At 36.1% G+C, this 19138-nt stretch overlaps 3 protein-coding genes and 1 non-coding gene across 5 annotated transcripts; 1 reads left to right on the plus strand and 3 right to left on the minus strand.

The window, feature by feature from the left end:
- Window positions 1-2012: 2012 nt before the first annotated feature.
- Window positions 2013-3447, minus strand: LOC111457247 (F-box protein At5g50450). Its single transcript, XM_023099447.1, has 3 exons — window positions 3151-3447; window positions 2907-3069; window positions 2013-2828 (listed from the first exon to the last, which is right to left on the minus strand). Exons 1-3 carry the CDS (start codon window positions 3303-3305, stop codon window positions 2094-2096), a joined length of 1053 nt encoding a protein of 350 aa, XP_022955215.1. The 5' UTR covers window positions 3306-3447; the 3' UTR covers window positions 2013-2093.
- Window positions 3448-8076: 4629 nt separating this feature from the next.
- Window positions 8077-15476, plus strand: LOC111457245 (ubiquitin-like modifier-activating enzyme 5). The gene is made up of 15 exons (XM_023099444.1): window positions 8077-8162; window positions 8255-8393; window positions 8783-8851; window positions 8956-9069; window positions 9329-9457; window positions 9718-9786; window positions 10096-10248; window positions 10342-10378; window positions 11413-11495; window positions 11745-11819; window positions 13402-13476; window positions 13961-14047; window positions 14125-14240; window positions 14531-14580; window positions 14982-15476. Exons 2-15 carry the CDS (start codon window positions 8304-8306, stop codon window positions 15113-15115), a joined length of 1281 nt encoding a protein of 426 aa, XP_022955212.1. The 5' UTR covers window positions 8077-8162; window positions 8255-8303; the 3' UTR covers window positions 15116-15476.
- LOC111457336 lies at window positions 11811-11933 on the minus strand. The gene has a single exon (XR_002712917.1). It is a non-coding gene; the product is annotated as a U6atac minor spliceosomal RNA (small nuclear RNA).
- Window positions 15477-15534: 58 nt separating the features above from the next.
- LOC111457251 (deoxycytidylate deaminase) lies at window positions 15535-19126 on the minus strand. Of its 2 annotated transcripts, XM_023099455.1 has the most exons (9): window positions 18835-19122; window positions 18568-18643; window positions 18298-18337; window positions 17050-17108; window positions 16942-16979; window positions 16316-16379; window positions 16081-16134; window positions 15839-15937; window positions 15535-15695 (listed from the first exon to the last, which is right to left on the minus strand). In XM_023099455.1, the coding sequence occupies exons 1-9, from the start codon at window positions 19017-19019 to the stop codon at window positions 15633-15635; spliced, it is 678 nt and encodes a 225-aa protein (XP_022955223.1). In that variant the 5' UTR covers window positions 19020-19122; the 3' UTR covers window positions 15535-15632. The 2 variants fall into 2 exon arrangements, with proteins under 2 accessions (XP_022955223.1, XP_022955224.1); XM_023099456.1 differs by lacking the exon at window positions 15535-15695 and having other exon boundaries at window positions 16050-16134; window positions 18835-19126.
- Between the last annotated feature and the right edge of the window lie 12 nt (window positions 19127-19138).

Consider the following 19138-nt stretch of genomic DNA (forward strand, 5'->3'; position numbering starts at 1 on the left):
TTTTTTTTAAAAAATTATTATTAAAAACTCAAAAGCATAATTTTAGTTTATTATTATTAATACTTTTATTTTAAGTATGTCGTCAGGTTCGAAACCGCGGCTCGTTTATTTTATTAATTTATTTATTATTTAATTGGTTTTTTATCTACACAAAATGTAAAGGTTGTCTGGTCTTCAAATTATTAATTTAATTGTTGGTTTATACGTCAAAATTCTCAATATTTTAATCCTATTATTATTTATATTATTTATTTTAAAAATATTCTATTCAAAAAATAATATTGGAAAGGTGGGGTTGCATTTACAATAATGCCCCTAGAAAAAAGGTCATAGGTTGTCCTCTTTAAAACACCGGTGAGAGAGATGTTTACATGCCTTTATAAGAAATATTTCGTCTCCTCTCCAATCCGATATAAGATCTCACAATCTACCCTTGGGAGAGGTTTCTACGCGCCTTATAAAGAAATGTTTCGTTCCCCGATGTGAGATCTCACAATCCACCCCCGGGCCTAGCGTCCTCGTTAACACACAACTCAGTGTCTGATTCTGATACCATTTGTAACAGCTCAAACCCACTGCTAACATATATTGTTTTTTTTTTTTTTTGTGCTTCCTCTCACGGTTTTAAAACGTGTCTGCTAGATAGAGGTTTTCACACTCTTGTAAATAATGATTCGTTCTCCTCTTTAACCGAGGTAGAATCTCACATTATCGGTTCGACGATGCAAGGTGCTCTTAGGCAAAGAAGGAGTACCTCCTTACAAATGGGGTCGTGTGACCTAGCCCGATAATAGTGCAACTTTTCATTCTTTTAGAGAACTTCCCGCAATCAAGGAGATGAAAAACGAAAGCAATTGAATGCTAATTTTAAATTAGTAATTAAGTTATTTATATTTCCAAATATTGTTTATGGGTATTTAAAAGACATATATTTTAATATTGGTGATACAACATACGTCACATCACTAAATATGTTTATTAGTTTATCGATGATAAATATATGTGATTGATAGGCACAAAAATGTCCTAATTTAAAACTCTCAAATTTTATTTTTTACTAGTCAATTTCGGTCAAATCAAATAATCCAAAATTAAGTGTCGACCCGAATCCATGATTATTGGGCTTGTCCAAACTCGGCCCATTTTTTGATGGGCCGAAGGTGAGGGTATAGTTGGAATTTGCAGATACTTGCTCTCTTAAATCGTTTTACAATTAATTTATATATATATATACACACACGTGTGTGTATTTATGTATAGATATATGTGTATGTATATATATGTATGTGTATATATGTATATATTATATTATATATATGTGTGTGTGTATGTATATATATATGTGTGTGTGTGTGTGTATATGTATATATTATATATATGTGTATGTATATTTATATATATATATGTGTGTGTGTGTATATAGCTCAAATTATGTGCACTCTATCTGTTTCGGGTTGGGGTCTCCTTCTTCTTCGCCTTCTTCGCACTCTGGTTCATATTGTTTATAGAGAATTCTTTGATCAATGATAGAACAAGATCCATTTTGTATCATATATAAGAGATTCTTAGGTTTGGGTTGATCATTATCAATTTTTCTGTTCATGAGGATCACAACAGAGCGTCTTATATTTCTAATAGGTCATGAAATAAATCAGAATCATTATATATATATATATGTATGTATAAGAAAAGATCGTTTAAAATATTATTATTGTCATCATTTAAAAGTCGTTTATATATATACACACATAAATAAATGAACCGATAGTACATTTGAATAAAAGCATTACTTTGATTTTAGATACTAAGCGAGTTTAACATGTAGAATTTGGGGCAAATTAGTATACATTTAAGTTGAAGATTTATATAATATTTTATATTTTAATAATTTTCAAGTTTGGAATATTAAAATATAGTGATTTGAATGAGAAGAGTAATTTTTTTGTGATTGTAAAATATTTTAATCTTTTCCACGTGGGATATTCATGTTAAAAAGAGGAGGAAGTAAAAAATAAAATAAAATAAAAAGAATTTTAAAAGGGTAAAAGTGATGTCAAACAACAAGAGAAATCTTTGCCTTTAATAATCAAATATCATTCCGTTTCCACATTCACACCGTCTCCGAACTGCTCTATTCTGTTTACGCCGTCGTCGTCGTCGTCTTCGAGGTCGTCGTCCTCGATCAGCCACCGGTCAAACGGCGCACATTCCGTCTTGTGCTGCAATTTCCAGTCCAGAGCTTGGCAACCTCGTGAGCAATAGTTTACATTACCACAAACCGAGCACCGCCGGAACTCATGAAGCCGAGTCTCTGGCCTTCCACAGCCACTATTCGAGCAGAGTCTCAAACCTTCAGCGATAAATCCACGGCCAGAAGTGAACCAATCTCTTAAAAATTGATTCGCCGGATGAACCTCCGGCGCCGGAATGTTGTAGCCGAAATCACTAAGAAGCGATCCGCTGGAATCCGTCGTGGTAGGGCGGTCGACGGAGCAGTTGAGACGGCGGAGAGAGGAGTTTGTTATCGACGCGAGCTCACGCGCGTTGGCTTCGATTAAGAGACGACGTCCCTCGGACGCGTTTTGAGCGACGCCGTAACCGTCTTGAAGACAGTGACCTAGTTCGCGAAGCGCATCGATATGACCGAGACAAGCGGCTCGTCCGCACAAAGCCACACCTGCACGAAGATTCTTGTCGCTCTTTGAACCACCGCTTCCATTAAACTGTACGATTGCGAGGGAGTAAAGCGCCAACGGATGAGATTTAATCGCGGCCTTCGCCATTAACGAAGCTCCATTTCCTCTGTTCTTCATACAATAAAATTCGACCTACAAAAAACGAAATCAGCAAACAAATCATAACCGAATCTGAAATTACAGACAGAAAAATCAATCAATTATACGGACCATTCCTAGAGTGTAGCACGCTTCAACATTACCGGCAGAAACGCACAATTTCAGGAATCGATGAGTCGATTCGCACCAGTTTTTAATTCGGATTTCAAATGCTTTAGGTCCAGCTTTCGATAGCACCATCGGATGCAGAGCCAATCGATTGAACCTCTTACATCTATGATTCGTCTCACGAACATCAAACGAAAATCACAACAGAAACAGAAATTAAAGAAACCACAAGTTACGCGATTCTTACGTCAACATAACATTGACGAGATCTGAAGGAGAAGAAGCGTTGGCGCTAAGTTTGCCGAGGAGGAGGACGAGTAAATCATCCGGCAAATCGTCGAAGAGATCATGAATCCCGGCGGCGGTGGTGGTCGAAGTTCTCCTCCTTTTGTTGCACACCATTCCAGAGTGTAATAGATTGGTCGTCGTTGTGGCCTTCACCTTGAAAATGGAACCGTCATGAAAGGACTGCAAACGATTGAGGTCCGTTAATGGAGGATTATAGGAAGCCAGATTTGGATCGTAGTTAGAGCATGAAGTGATCTCAAAATGAATCGGGTGCGTTAAATTTATATCTCTAGCGAACCAGCAACGGTGGGGAAGTGTCCAGACAGATTTAGATGGGTCCCACGGTTCGAGCCAGTCAGCTTCTAAATAAATACAAAATTTTAATTAATTAATTAATTAATCAGCTTAGTAAGACCGTAATCATTGTTTTGTATGTAAAGTTTGACCGAGTAAGAGTGTAAAACTCAACCTCATTTTTCAATTCCTAAATATTTATATAAAAATTACTTATTGTCTTTATTTTTTTTTATATTACATTATTAACCTCGGTTACAACCGTAAAATATTTTAAATATTAGTAAGGTAGGATTGGATTCGGTTAGATTGAGTTGTAAACTTTATTTTCGTATTGGCTGAGTTGACCTAACAAATAAAAGTTACAATTTTTTTTTTATTTTCTAAAAATTGAACTCACTGTGCACGAGATATTGTCCTCTTTGGCTTTCCCTCACGGCTTTAAAATGGTGTTTTGTTCTCCTCCCCAACCAATGTGGGACATCACAATCCACCTCTCTTTGAGGCCAGCGTTCTCGCTGACACTTATTCCCCAGCGTTCTTACTCGCACATCACCTCGTGTCTACCCCCCTTCGGGGAACAACGAGAAGGCTGACACATCATCAGGTATCTGCCTCTCATACCATTTGTAATAGCCCAAGCACATCGTAAGTAGATATTGTCCTCTTTGGGTTTTCCCTTACAGACTTCTCCTCAAGGCTTTAAAACGTGTCTGCTAGGTGGGCCAACCGAGTTAGTCAAATATTTAAAGCTCTCCCTACCTTGAATAGAATGAATATTGAGAAAGACTTTTCCAAATTCTCTCAAATTGATCGAGAATTTCATCATCTAGTACGTGGGCCAACCGAGTTAGTCAAGTAGCGCATCAAGGTAGATTCAATTCATTGGCAAATGAAAATCGATCATTTTAACCCGAGGAAAAAATGCGGCCGTACATGGAAATTTCGCGATATAATAATTAATAAAAATAAAATTCAAAACATAGTTCATAGATTTTTTATTTTTAAGGAAATATGGTTGATAGATTGGCTAACCAAAAGAGAGTGATTAAAGAAATGTCATGATACACGTGGCTTGACCGGCTAATTTTTCTATTTGTACAATTAAAGTAAAAAAAAAAAATATTATTTTTTAAATATTAGAATTAGTCCTATAATTTGGTAAAATTCAAGTAAATAGTATGTAACAAACCATAAATATAAAATCAAGATATGTTTTAAAATTGTGAGGCTAACGACAATATGTAACGAGCTAAAATAGACAATATCTATTAGTAGTGGGGCACGAGTTGTTATAGTGGTATTAGAGCCAGGTTCCAGGCGTTGTGCCAGTGAGGACGCTGGATTTCTAAGGGGAGTAGATTGTGAGATCCCACATAGGTTGGAGCTATTACAGTTGGTTCCGAGCGATGTGCCAACGAGGACGATGAGCCTCTACGGGGGTATATGGTGAGATCCCACATGGGTTGGAGCTATTACAGTGGTATTAGAGTTAGGTTTCGAACGGTGTGCCAATAAGGACGTTGGACCTCAAAAGAGTAGAAATTTAAAAATATATAGAAATTTTGTAAATTAGAGATATTTATGTAGGGACATTATAATATTATTATTTTATTCAACGAGTGAATTATTGGAATTTTAAAGCAATGGATAAGGCTCTTGAAAAAAAATATGTGGAAGTTGGTGGCTCATCCCATCCTCTTAATAATTTCCATACCCACAAAATAAATAAATAAATAAATAAAAGAGATATTTAAAGGAAAAAAAAGTATGGGAAATATTGTAAACCTTTATTTATTTATTATTTAATTTAAAATGATTATAATATCACTATTATATAATATTTAATGCTTGTAATAACGCCCGTGATCTGTGACTTGAAATATAGATATTTGAGTTTTATTAGATTATATATAGATGAACCGAGACCAATCTGAATGAGAGTAGTCGTAAGGATAGGATAGCTACGAAATGAAAGTTACTACTAATACCAACAAGAGGCACATTCATTTTCGGTGGATCAATCTGAAGAATTTCATAGTTAAACATGTTTTGCTTGGAACAATTATTCTCAGAGGACAAAACATGCTGGAATGATTCATGTTGGTCCGTGGGATAGTTTTCACTCTAATAAGTAAGGAGCGAGTAACGTGACCATGTCGCAGGAGAATACCGAGGTCATCTAGCTTTAGAATTTGGTAATTTGAAAAGAAGCAAGAATGGAAGACTGAATGTGAACATGGACAAAGGGTCGAGAATTATTACACGAAATTCGTTTGACCCATACGTTCCCCCTTCCTCCAAGCATCCCCTTGGCCATCTTATTAACATATTCTTAGAGGACGTTGAATTTGACCCATAATTTAATTTTAAATTCAAAAGGCTAAGTCTTTCTTGCCTTGTAATAAAATAAATCTAAATATCTATGTTGAAGTATTTTATGAACCACTAATGAACAAAATACATTCATACCATCGGAAACGGCCCACCGGATAGATATTATCTTCTCTAGACTTTTTTTTATGAGCTTTCCCTCGGGGCGTTATAATGGGTAAAGGTTTCAACACCCTTATAAATGATGTTTTGTTCTCTTCCCTAACCAACGTGGGATATCACAATCCACCCCCTTCAGGGCCAAGCGTCCTCGCTGGCAATCGTTGTTTTCTCCAATCGGTGTGGGACCTGTACTAAATCCACTCCCCTACAGGGCCCAGCATTCTTACTGGCACAACGCCTCGTGTCTACCCCTCCTTTGGGGAACAACCTCCTCATTGACATATTGTCCGGTGTCTGGTTCTGATACCATTTGTAATGGCCCAGGCCTACTGCTAACAGATATTGTCCTCTTTAGGCTTTCCCTTATGGGCTTCCTCTCAAGGTTTTAAAACGAGTTTGCTACAGAAAGGTTTCCACACCCTTATAAAGGGCGTTTCGTTCTCCTCCTCAACTAATGTGGGATATAAGAGGCAGTGCCTTAAATCACACTTGAGAGCAATATTTTAGAAAACGTGAGCTAGGAAATACATTGAAAATAATTTGAAAAAAAAAAACAATGTTATAAGCTAAAAACGAGTAGGCAACAACAATGACTTTGATAACATATAACCCGGGTAAGAAGAACTGACAACTAGTCATATCCCCCTATAATACATTTTAGGACATTTTAGCCTTGACGGATGTAGACATGATTTTGGTGAACAGTCATACGCCCTCGTATTAACACAACATGAAATAGTAAAAACCTATCTAAGACGAAACCAAGTAAAAAGGGTCTGAAACAGGCATGTGGTCATGGACAATACGTCCTGGACAGGCATAACCAAGACATCTGACATGTGGCCATAGACAACACGTTTTGGACAAATTTGACCGTGCCATCACTCGACCTCAACTCGGTTGACGAAATTTAAGCAAAGACGCTAAAATAAAATAATATTAGAGACTAAAGGCTCCCATAGACACAAAAAGGAAAACTAAATTATACGTTACAAACAACCAAAGATATAATGATCAAAGAGTGGAGGCTTCCATTATGGGTTGTGAACTTATAATTCAAAGTCCACGTCTTTAGCTTAGAGCCTTCATCTTGGATAATATTAAAGTTAGTCAAATTATTCAACCCCATATCATATTATCCATGGTCCAAACCTAGGTGCTATATTACATGGATTAAAATGGATTCAAAATCAAATATTAGTTATTAAAAAAATTAATGTAGTGTTTATATAATCTAATCGTTTATATATAAAAATTTAAAATAAAAAAATCCGATCAACCTAACTCAATCCGAATGGTTTGAGTTAGTTATGAACTTATTTGGATTAAACTGGATTAAAAGAAATAAATATTATTTTAGATTGAATTAACTTTAATTTTTAAAATAGATTTTGCATCTATTTATTCTATATTTATTTAATTTTATAATTATATTGTTTGGTTATTTATTTTTTTAATATAAGTCAATTCCAAGAAACGGTGAGGATTCATAGTCTTTTTGTCTGGGTACAAGTAGTCCGCATCTTTATAGACATGTTTATTTTATCGAGTCTTCCTCCGAGATAGTGTCCAGATCGGTACGCTTTTCGTGCGGGTTAGAACTTACCCGACAAGGACCATTATAGTTACGGGCGTCGTTCACTGGGGCTTCGGTCACTGTCTTTCTTGTCATCGGGTCACCAACTTCCTTGACGTTCTGACACTCAGCAGGCGTAAGCCCTTGTACGTGGTCTTAATTAAATGTTAGAAAATAAATAAATAGATATTTTACGAATGAAAATATTTTATTTTTATTAAAAATAAAAATTTGATAAACGTCCGGAACCATTCAAACTAACTAAGCTCAAAAACTTTGTGATTGGATTGGGTTAGATTCATTATTTAATTATTTAATAAAGTGGTTTGGATTGAATAATTACTCGAGGCAATGCCATTTTTGTAATAAATGTGTACATATGGGGTTATTTTTGTAAAATTGGAAGGATAAAAAACAATAAAAAGCCCACTAGACTAGTGCGGGTTGGATCTACAGAAGGCCCAATTACTTATTGGGCCTAAATTACAGCCCAAAAGTACCCAACTTTTGATCACTACTGGAAGTTGGAACAATTCTGAACAGGAAGCCGATCTGGGCAGCTCGCCGGAATCTTTGAACACATTACTTCGGATTGGCAGATTGTGGTAAAGAAAATCCATTGCCGAATCGGAATTAAGAGGATACCACCTAAATCTTAAGAGTTTGTTGACTTTTCGGACTTCGGATTTCTGTATAGAGACAGACAATTAGGAGATCCTTCAGAGAGAAAGCGAGAGGCAGCAGAAATGGAGGTGGAATTGAAAGAGATGCAGGACGATCTCGAATCCCTGAAGCAGTCGCTAACCGATGCGTCTCTTCGAGGTTCCGTTGATAAGGTATTTCTGCTTTTCAGTTCTGAATCAATTTCTTTTGATCCTGAACAATTATACCTCTGTTCTTGCTGTTTTTTTTTTTTTTTTTTTTTTTTTTTTTTTAACTGAGTCATTTGACTGTAGAATTCTTTCTATACAAGGTTGATCCTGTTTTTCTTGATGTGTTCTTGTGAAGTTCATATTTGACTACATTCTCATTGTAATGAGAAATGATCTTTTTGATTTAATTTACGCATGAATCTGCATGTATGGTTTGCTTCTCTCGGTCTTAGAATTTTCATGAATATTTAGGCGTCTTTCACTATGGAGCGATAATTGTGTAGAGTGTTTGATTACCGCTTTCGAAATTTCTAACGCTGAATGCAATTGCTCTCTGGCTATGTCCAATTCAGCTTCAATTGCATTTAGAGCGTCTCACAAATCTTTCAAAGTCAGGACCAGTTCGCCGATCGAAAGTCAAGGTATTTGTTCTATGCCTCTGTCATGTTTTGGTTTTCTTTCATCATCTTTAAATTGTAGCTTATAATTATATTGATAACGTATGCATCAAACGAAATGGTGGCAGGACATGAGTGCTGAGGTGGTAGATAGCAACCCCTACAGTAGGCTTATGGCTCTTCAGAGGATGGGCATTGTAGAAAACTATGAAAGAATACGGGAGTTTTCTGTTGCCATAGTTGTCTGTACTTATCTCCTCTTTCTTGATCTGTTTTACTGCTCAATCTTCTCTAGAATTTCAATTTTTAGAAGTTGGCGTACAGAGTTATGTATCTTTCCTCATATATTATGAAATATTTTTCACTGTGGAAGTATTGGAAACACAAGTTCCTATCCATAATGAGACAACAAGCTGCTCTATGTGTTATTCATCTTTCAGTTTTTTTGTTTGTTTAATGTATGATGATGAATTGTTTTGTTCTTTCATTCTTCACTCAAAGGGAATTGGAGGTGTTGGAAGTGTTGCAGCTGAGATGTTGACGAGGTGCGGAATAGGTCGCTTGTTGTTATATGATTATGATAAAGTGGAGTTAGCCAACATGAATAGACTCTTCTTTCGCCCTGAGCAGGTAACCATTTCGGTTCATCGTCCCCCTTTCTCCCTCGGGATCTTGTGTGGTTTAAGAATTGGATTGCTTGCTCCTAGTTTTGATCTCTTCCTGAATTTAGTTGTATACCTGTATGCACATTTACATTTTCATCTTACAATGCTCTTAAATGTTCTGGAATTTTCCTTTTATTTGGTTAGGTTTTTACCCACTTATAAGGCACGGTTAACTATATAGTGGCTAGTTTGTTCACTAGCTTACCTTTCCTGAAATATTCTCAGGTTGGTATGACAAAAACTGATGCCGCAGTACAGACTCTTGTAGATATAAATCCTGATGTTGTACTTGAGGTTAGCATTTTATACAAATGCTCTATTATTTGCACCTTCATTGATGAGTAACACCCACAGATGTCCATTTATAGTTTGTGCATACGAACCAATTTTCTAGGTAATTGACGCATAATGAATGGAACTTTTATTTTTTTCCCCACTGTTACGTGTTCATGCTTTCATAAAGAATAGTTTTAAGGAAGTATATATCTTGCAACATTTAAATTTCTCTTCATTCTCACTTTAATTCACAATGTTTAAATTATGCAGAATATCTCGACCATTTTGTTTGTTATTCTTCATTCTAATCTGTTCATTTTACTACAGAGCTATACGCTGAATATCACCACTGTGCAAGGTTTTGAAACTTTTATGTCAAGTTTGAGAAACAAATCATTCTCCCCAGCTAAAGAGGGCAGTGGAGTGGATCTTGTATTAAGTTGTGTTGATAATTATGAAGCAAGGATGGCTGTTAATCAGGTAAGTTTCTTCAGTATCTACATTGTTATATATATGAATGCATAAGTCTGTTTACATTTACTTTGACATTGATATTTAAGATTTGGTATTCAGGCTTGCAATGAGCTAAATCAGATATGGATGGAATCTGGTACGCAAAAAATATTCTTATTTTGATCATTCACCTAGGAATTTTTTTTTATGCTTGGTCCTCCCTTTGTGCATTTATTTATATAGATTTCAGTAAATTTTGCTTGTAGCAAATTATGGACATATGGCTCATGCAATTGGTTTGGTTATATTTTCACCAGCTGACTACATAACACTCATAAATGGACGAACACCTAAAATCTTAAGTTTGATATATTGGTTAAGAACAAGGAATTGTATATTGATGTTGACAGAAATTTATAGGTATAACACTCAAATTTATGAAAACATTCATGGAATATTTTTTAAATGTTGGTGGTCGACAGATATTCAAGGAAAACTATGGAAATCTCAAAAATTGATAAGTTGTTCGAATTTAAGCTATGACTCACCATTATTATTTTATATTAATGTTGTTGATATTACAAAAGTGTTAAATGTGAACTAACAAGCACATCTGCTACCATTTTGGCAAGCCTAGCAGATATTTTGGAAGCATATGTTATGCTAGCTTCGTAGTTCAAATCTAAATGGGGCATACTGGCAACCACTCATCTTTATATAATTATATTTTATACCAAAAGAAAGATATATGAAAAGAAATTTAAATTTTAAGTTTAGTCCTTCAATTTTTAAATTTTATGTCTACTAGGTCTTTGACCTATTATTTTTTATTTTTTAATTCACAAAACTCACAAAACTAGTACTATTTGACAAAATTAAATTTTGCGTTGAATAGGAACATAACCTTTTTGTCCGTGAATTTTCTAAAGTGATTAATAGGTTATGAACCTTTAGACACAAAATTTTGAAGGTTCGTGGCCCTATTAGACAATTTTAAGTTCAAGAACTTGAATGAAAAAATTGAAAGTTTGGGATGTATCAAATATGTTAGAGACAACTTATAATTTAACCTGCAAAGAAATTATTACATTACACATATATCTCTAAGAATTTAAAACTTGGAGATTTGTTTTGGTTTTTCTTACTTTGCACGTATATTCCTAAGATTCTACAAATTGGAGATTTGTTCAGGCGTTTCGGAGGATGCTGTTTCTGGTCATATTCAGTTGCTTATTCCTGGTGAAACTGCCTGTTTTGCTTGTGCACCTCCTCTGGTATTCCTCCTCTCTCTAACGAAGATCATGAATGTTTGGAGATTTCTCAATTTTATTATAGTAACTAGTTAAACCACATTTCTATTGTTTCTTAACTGCAATAACTTTATTTATGTGGTTCACGTGATGGAGTACTTTGTTATTTGTTCTTTGTTCTTGTTTTTCATTTTTCTGTATCCTTTCCGGATCATCTTTTTTTAAGTCATTGCTCGTTGGTGGAAGAGTTATTTATTTATTTTCTTTGTTCAGGTTGTAGCATCTGGCATAGACGAACGAACACTCAAACGAGAAGGGGTTTGTGCTGCATCTTTACCTACAACAATGGTAAGGATTTTTCTTGTCATGATATAATTCTTAATCTGTTTGTGTTAACAGGGAAGCCTGAAGGCTGTTTCTGATTCTGTCAGGGGAGATGCAATCATCTCTCCTTTGAAACACATAATTCCTAGGTTTCTTTAAATAAACTATTTTCTAAAACCATCAATGAACTTGTTTACACGTTTAGCATTTAACAAGTAACAAAGGGGAAAATGTGCAATAATTATTCTTTTGGAATTTATACGAGATCTAGGTAGAGGTTAGCTATGTCTTAAGTAGTGCTTACATGTTGTCTTCTTGCATCAGTAGGCACCCACGTGTATAGATGCAAAACAAAAAAGGACTGCTATTACTTGCAATAGATGATTTGTTTTGCTGATATTTTTTCCCCTTTGTTCAAGTGCCGTTGCTAACATTGCATATATAACTAGGTAGGTCCATGTGAAAGCCATAAACATTTTTTTAAGACTAGAACAAAACTTTTCGTTGAATAAATGAATAGAGACTAATGGTCAAGGGATACAAACTCCACAGGGGAGAGAAAACACAAAATAAATAAATGAATGAAAATGCAAAGAACATCTCCCAAAATAACATAAATCTTGAAAAGAACACGAACAAAGGGCTTGGAAAAGAGAACTGCAAGAAGTGGCCTATTATCTTTAATACCCAAAGAAGGCAAAGGGGCATTACACTTTTCCTCAAGAGGGGGTGCAAAATTTTCTTCCAATGAGGCATGAATAGGCGCCAAACTACAACGAACAGATAATAATACCTCATTTGGGGCTTGATCAAGAAATTTTTTGTATAATTTTAAAAGCGCTTCAACCACAAGCTCTTCTTTCAAAGCATCTTTTAAATGCTATTCATGCAAAGGACTTCCAATAACTTCCTTGTAGAGAAAACCATAAACCTTTTTGTAGTGACATTTTTGTTTTAGGTCCAGATTATCTATTCAAGTTGGCTGATCTATGTTTAATACAGGGTATATTTTAGGACTTGTATTTGTATTTAGACATTACCATCATAGGTAAATCGCTTGTTAGCATACCAAATGTGTTTTAGGAGTCAAAAGCACTTGCAAACATTTTTTCACGTTCTTCGGTTTCATTCTAAAAGTTTTTTCAACAATTCGAAAAGCAGTTAAAATCTCAAATGTTTTTCGGGAAAGAACATAGTTATTGTTTTCTTCTTCCAAAATATCAGCCAGTAATTATATAAGGATGCTACTGTAAGTACCACTCTTGTTGGCTCTCCAAAACCCATTTTAAAATCATATGCTAGCTGTTTGTTGAGTAACTTTTTTTTCCCTTTCCTTTTCTTTTTCTTATAAAGAAAGGCTTCTAAACTAATCGCCAGTATGTTCTACAACAGTAAGTTAAACACTAGGTCTTCCGTGCAACTAGAAATCTTTCAAATAACGGAACAAAAAATAAAATACTCCTTTTGATTTCATGATTTGAGAGCCTTTCTCCATGGCATAATTCAAAATTGGCTAACGCTAACTAATGTTTCATAATCCTATCTATGGTTTCATTTTTTTGTTATACTTTTCTAATTATAAAAACTCATTTGATACTATTTTCAGGGAGTTGTTGCAGGCCTATTGGTGCAAAACACCCTCAAGTTTCTGCTAAAGTTCGGACACGTTTCTCCATACTTGGTGAGTATAACTTACTCCACTAATCTTTATTCATTCAAAAAGTTGTGATAACAAACGGACACCATATTAATAGGCATTTCATTTGACCAAATATGAACTAACCATTTAATCAACTAGAAAGCTAATTAACAATTTTATTGTTACGTCTGTAATTAATTTCCTAACTCAAAATAGCTTATGTTAGAGTTTAAGATGCAGCTGTGGAAAATACCTAAAACAGTCAAGGAACCCTTCTAAACAGAAATTCCACTTCTTCATGTGGGAAGACTCCAATAAAAGATTTTACGTTTAGTTCATTTAGTTTATAATATTTTCATTTGCAAGACTAGATGAAAGAAGTTGAAGGGTTGAACGAACTGCACATTTATGATGATGGTATGGCAATGTCTTGTGCCAAATTTTCTTAGAAAAAAATTGTATCAAGTTTGTTTATGCTTGGTTTTTCTCCCTCGTCCTTTGTTCTTACTGATTATATTCATTGCAGGGATATAATTCTCTAAAAGACTACTTTCCGACCATGGAAATGAGGCCCAACCCTCAGTGTTCCAATGTGGCTTGTCTGGAAAGACAGGTAACTGTTAACTGTTGGAAAAGTCAGCTAATCTCACAGTTTCTAAATTCCTTTTGATTGTGAATAATGTGGTGCAGAAGGAATACATTATTGCAAAACCTGCACGAGATGCTGCAGCTAAGGCAAAGATGGAAGCAGAAGCATCGACGGTCGAAGAAATCCCACTGCATGCTGATAATGAATGGAATATAAGGTGTTAGTTCTGATTCCTCTCTTAAATATTTTTATTTGTTTTTTTTTTCAATTTTAGATTAAATACAGTTGAGAATTCTAGTTAAAAAAAGTGACATTTTTTAAATTGAGGACCTGGTTTGAAAAGATAAAATCTCTGCCTTTTGATGTTGTCGGTGAACCGTAATACATCAAGAATTGATGCAAAATTTTACAGATTATGGATACTTATTTTCGAGATTTAACATTAGTGTCTATCATGATTCAACCTTTGGTGTGTCTTAAGCTAATAATTTACTATTGAATTTTCAGTGTTGTTGATGAAGTTGAGATTGAAATCGTGGGAGCAACAACCAGTTCAGGTGATCTTTTATCCGTTTATTTTAATTTCAGATTTTGTTTCCGTTCTCTTTGCCTCCCTCGCAGGTCATGTATACGGTCCAGCAAGTTCTTCATTTTCATTTTAGCTCGCCACCATAATAATTGCTGATAGTATTAGTGTGCAAAATTCGTGATATTTTATGCTGGTAAATAAACCGGGACAACCTTTATTAAACCAAATTTATTAGTTATCAGGTATCAGATTTGTTTCACCTGGATATTCGATATGATATTGATCTTGGAGTTAAAAAGTAGATAATAAAGGAACTCATACGTGATTGTAGTATTTATAGGCTTAATTTTCCAAATCAAAAGCCAAAAGATTATCAAATGTGGCCTAATATTTCAATTTGATATTCACTTGATTTGTTTTTCCTTGCAGATGCCCTTCCAGAAGGTCTAGTTCGCGAGCTTCCAAATGCAGATGAGCAGCATCCGCCTCCCACTGAATCTACGGCCCCTTTCTTGGATGATCTTGAAGATCTGAAGAGACAACTGGAGGCCCTTAATTCTTGATCTTCAAATTATGGTCAGCTCTCACTCTCGCTATCATTTGGTATCACCATTTCGCTCCCCTCTGCAAATTGAATGTGATTGATCCAGTCTAAGCTATAGTGTACAATTGCACTCTACGGGTTCAACAGACAACCCCCCCAAAGAGGGAAAAAAGACTATACATCTCAAAGAGTTACTGGATACTGACTGCTAACGCTTATACATCAAAACATCTGGATTTCATTTTTATTTGTCTTAAATTTTGCTACTCAACTTGTAATATCAGTAGCTTGTCACTGAAAGCATCTACAGTTCGTCAAAACAAGCAATTCATCTTCCAATATTGTCAAAAAAGAAAGAAAATTTGAGTTCTGTCTCTGCATTTTGGATCGTTCCTAATCCAAACCCGTGGAGGTATTTTTTTTAATCCATACATGTCAAAAGGAGAAACTGCATCGATATAAGTTTCAAGCTTTCGATCTTGATCTTGAAGAATGTGAATCGAAATATAGACACTCGAAGAAGGGGTAAATACTTTTCATGTATGAGGCTCCTCGAACTTGATCAAGATCTGATTTGACCAGGGTTGATGTTTCCTAACCTGCATTTACAATTTGAATGGCCAAATCAGTCACTAGCAAGGGAGATAAACAGGCAACTTATTACTATTTCTTCATAAACATAGAGATAAATCATTGATAATTTGAAGTTCAGAACGACGAACAGTAACAGAGCACGACTTACTTTTACGCCAGCCATTGATAGCAATTTGTGAGAGGCAATATAAGCAACAGAATTGTTCATCCTCTTCTCAATAAAATAAATAACTTCAGAGACGCCAGACTGCAACAAAGCCCACAATTAAGTCCAACTTAGTAAAAAAGAGCATGCAATAGTGTATATCAGAGGTCAAATATGGTTGTTTTGTGGAGTAAATGGCATTTTCAAGGCAAACCTATATGCCATTTTCTTGATGAATACTCAACCTGAATAATTACTTTTGCACATTCGTTACAAGGGAACATGGTCACATAGAGCCTCTGCAAAGATTACATATTGATTAGCAGAGCATTCATAAGCATCGAGCAATGGGGATGGTGGTTATGAAGTAAAGCATTTAAATGTCAATAGCATGTTGTCCGTTTAGCTCTGTGAAGCATATAGCATTCATAAGCAGACAAGAAGTTTCAAAGAGATGTAAGGCAGGTGAAAGCAAAATACCTGTCCACTAGCCGAAGCATGATTTGTGTTTAAGATGGCATTGACTTCAGCGTGACAAACATAGCTGTAAAAAGGATTTTAAAGCCAAGAAGAACATGATTGAGGGGTTGAAAAAAAGTGACACTATTTTAGCATCAGAACCAACTGCTGTAACAGCCAAGCCCACCGCTACCGGATATTATCCGCTTTGATCCATTACATATCGGCATCAGTCTCATGGTTTTAAACCACGTATGTTAGGAAGAGGTTTCCACATCCTTATTAGAAATGTTTTGTTTCCCTCTCCAACTGATGTGGGATCTCACAATCCACCTTCCTTGGAGACCCAGTGTCTTCCCTGGCACAGCGCCCGGTGTCTGACTTTAATACTATTTGTAACAGCCCAAGCCCACCGTTAGCAAATATTGTCTATTTTGGCCTATTACATATCGGCGTCAGCCTCAAGGTTCTAAACCGCGTCCGTTAGGAAGAGATTTCCACATCCTTATAAAGAATGTTCCGTTTTCCTCTCCGGCCGATGTGAGATTTCACTATAGCAAATTGAATGAAGTTATGAGGAAATGCAAATCTCGACTTCTAGCAAATGATTTAATTGGACAAAAAAGCTTACATATTTATAAACTTACGGATACTTTGTCTCCAAAGGATTGCTGGTTTTTGATTTCTGAACAAAGGAAAAAGAAGTGAGATGTTTGTTAACAAGTAGAGAACTCAGGTTGCCATAAGAAACTAACCTTTGCCCAAGGAAGCTTGTCATCAGGGCATCCTCTGGGAAATCCATTATATCCTATGCCTATCACAGATGAATAAAATTGACTTCAAAGGCTTGATTATGTAAACTGCGTCAACTCAATATGATAGGCTACTTGATTATGTAAACTGCGTCAACTCAATATGACAGGCTACTGAAAAATGATTGTTGTAACTTGTGAATATTCGATATTTGAGTTATATGAGATTTTAGTTATTAATGTAACATCTATTATGGATGTAACAGCCCAAGTCTACCGCAAGCAGATATCGTCCGCTTTGACCCGATCACATATCATTGTCAGCCTCACAGTTTTTAAAACGTGTCTGTTAGGGAGAGGTTGCAACACCATTTTAAGAAATGTTTTGTTCCCCTCTTCAACCGATGTGGGATCTCACAATCCACCCTCTCCTTGGGGACCCAGCGTCCACGCTGGCACACCGTCCAGTGATCGGCTCTAATACCATTTGTGACAGCCCAAGTCCACCACTAGCAGATATTGTCCACTTTGACCCGTTACGTATCGCCGTCAACCTCATGGTTTTTAAAACGCGTCTATTAGGGAGACGTTTTCACACCCTTACAAGGAATGTTTCGTTCCCCTCTCCAACCGATGTGGTATCTCACAATTCACCCCCTTGGAAGCCCCACGTCCTCATTGGCACACCATCTGGTGACGGGCTCTGATATCGTTCACTGCTAGCAGATATTGTTCACTGCTAGCAGATATTGTTCGCTTTAGCCCATTACGTATTGCCGTCAGCCTCACAATTTTTAAATGATCTGTTAGGGGACAGGTTTCCACACCCTTATAAGAAATGTTTCGTTCCCCTCTCCAACCAGTGTGAAATCTCATAATCCACCCCTCTTAGGGACCCAGAGTCCTCGTTGGCACTCCGTCCGGTAATTGGCTCTAATACCATTTGTAACAGTCCAAGTTCACCGTTAGTAGATATTGTAGATTTCATCCTCGGATCAGAACACCTTATTGCAACACAAATAGAACACATTCGAAATAGACAAGCATTACATATTTCAATCAATGTGCATTACCTTCGTGAGACAAGAAGAAAAAGAAATTTTGATCTCATTTCATGCAGAAGATTACATTTAAAAGTATTTACTGAAGTTCACAATTACGAACAATGGCTATAACTTGTTAGAAACATCGATTCACATCACAACAAAGAAACCAACAAAACCAGGCGTATGAACCATGAAGCAAACTTACCAAGAATTACACCATTTTGACTAACCAGGCATGCACCAACCTACACCATAGAGCACAAATTCAAACATAGAACAACATGAACAAATAAGGGGCCACAAGTTTTGATTGACACAAAAAGAACCCTCAGAGCATTCAACCATGTAGAAAGACTAATGGCACAACACGCTTAAACAGAGAAATTTAGACATGAAAATAATTGATGCCGTCGTTTTCCTCTAACAATAACACCGTTTCAGAAACAGATATGAAAATCCCAGAACTTGAAATTACCTGCCGATTGGGATCCTTCGATCTTTCCGCCGATAGGAATGCAATGGCCATGAAATAGTCATCCCATGACAAATACCTGCAAATAGTTAATACAATTCTAAAAAAGGCTATAAACCCTAACAATGGACTATAATTTATGATTTAGGAATAGAAATAAATAAAATCCTAAAGACTATAAACCCTAACAATGTTAGTGTGCTTTAATCGGCGGAACAAAAGCAGAGATATGCAAAAACATGAAAGCAAACGCATCATAAATGTTCTGACCCATTGCGTTTGGAGGGATCGAAAGGACACTGCGAGTGCCCGTTGTTCAAGGGAGCATCATTTCTCGACAAATCGAACTGAGGTCGGTGCTTTTTAGGATTAAAGAAGAAGCGACAAGCAATGGCCGAAGCGACGGCACCGACAACGGCGGCTGTGGAGACGAGGGCAAGCTCGCGAGAGTTCATGGTCCGAAAAGACTGGATCGGTAGCACCGCAACGCGACTGGTATTCTGCTGTGAGTTTCGCTCCCAAAAAAAGGCGGGAAGTTCAGGAGAAGAAAACTGATTTGGTGGTTTTTTATTCT

The sequence above is a fragment of the Cucurbita moschata genome, unplaced genomic scaffold (assembly GCF_002738365.1).
Source record: "Cucurbita moschata cultivar Rifu unplaced genomic scaffold, Cmos_1.0 Cmo_Scf00019, whole genome shotgun sequence".
In the NCBI taxonomy this organism is placed as follows: domain Eukaryota; kingdom Viridiplantae; phylum Streptophyta; class Magnoliopsida; order Cucurbitales; family Cucurbitaceae; genus Cucurbita; species Cucurbita moschata.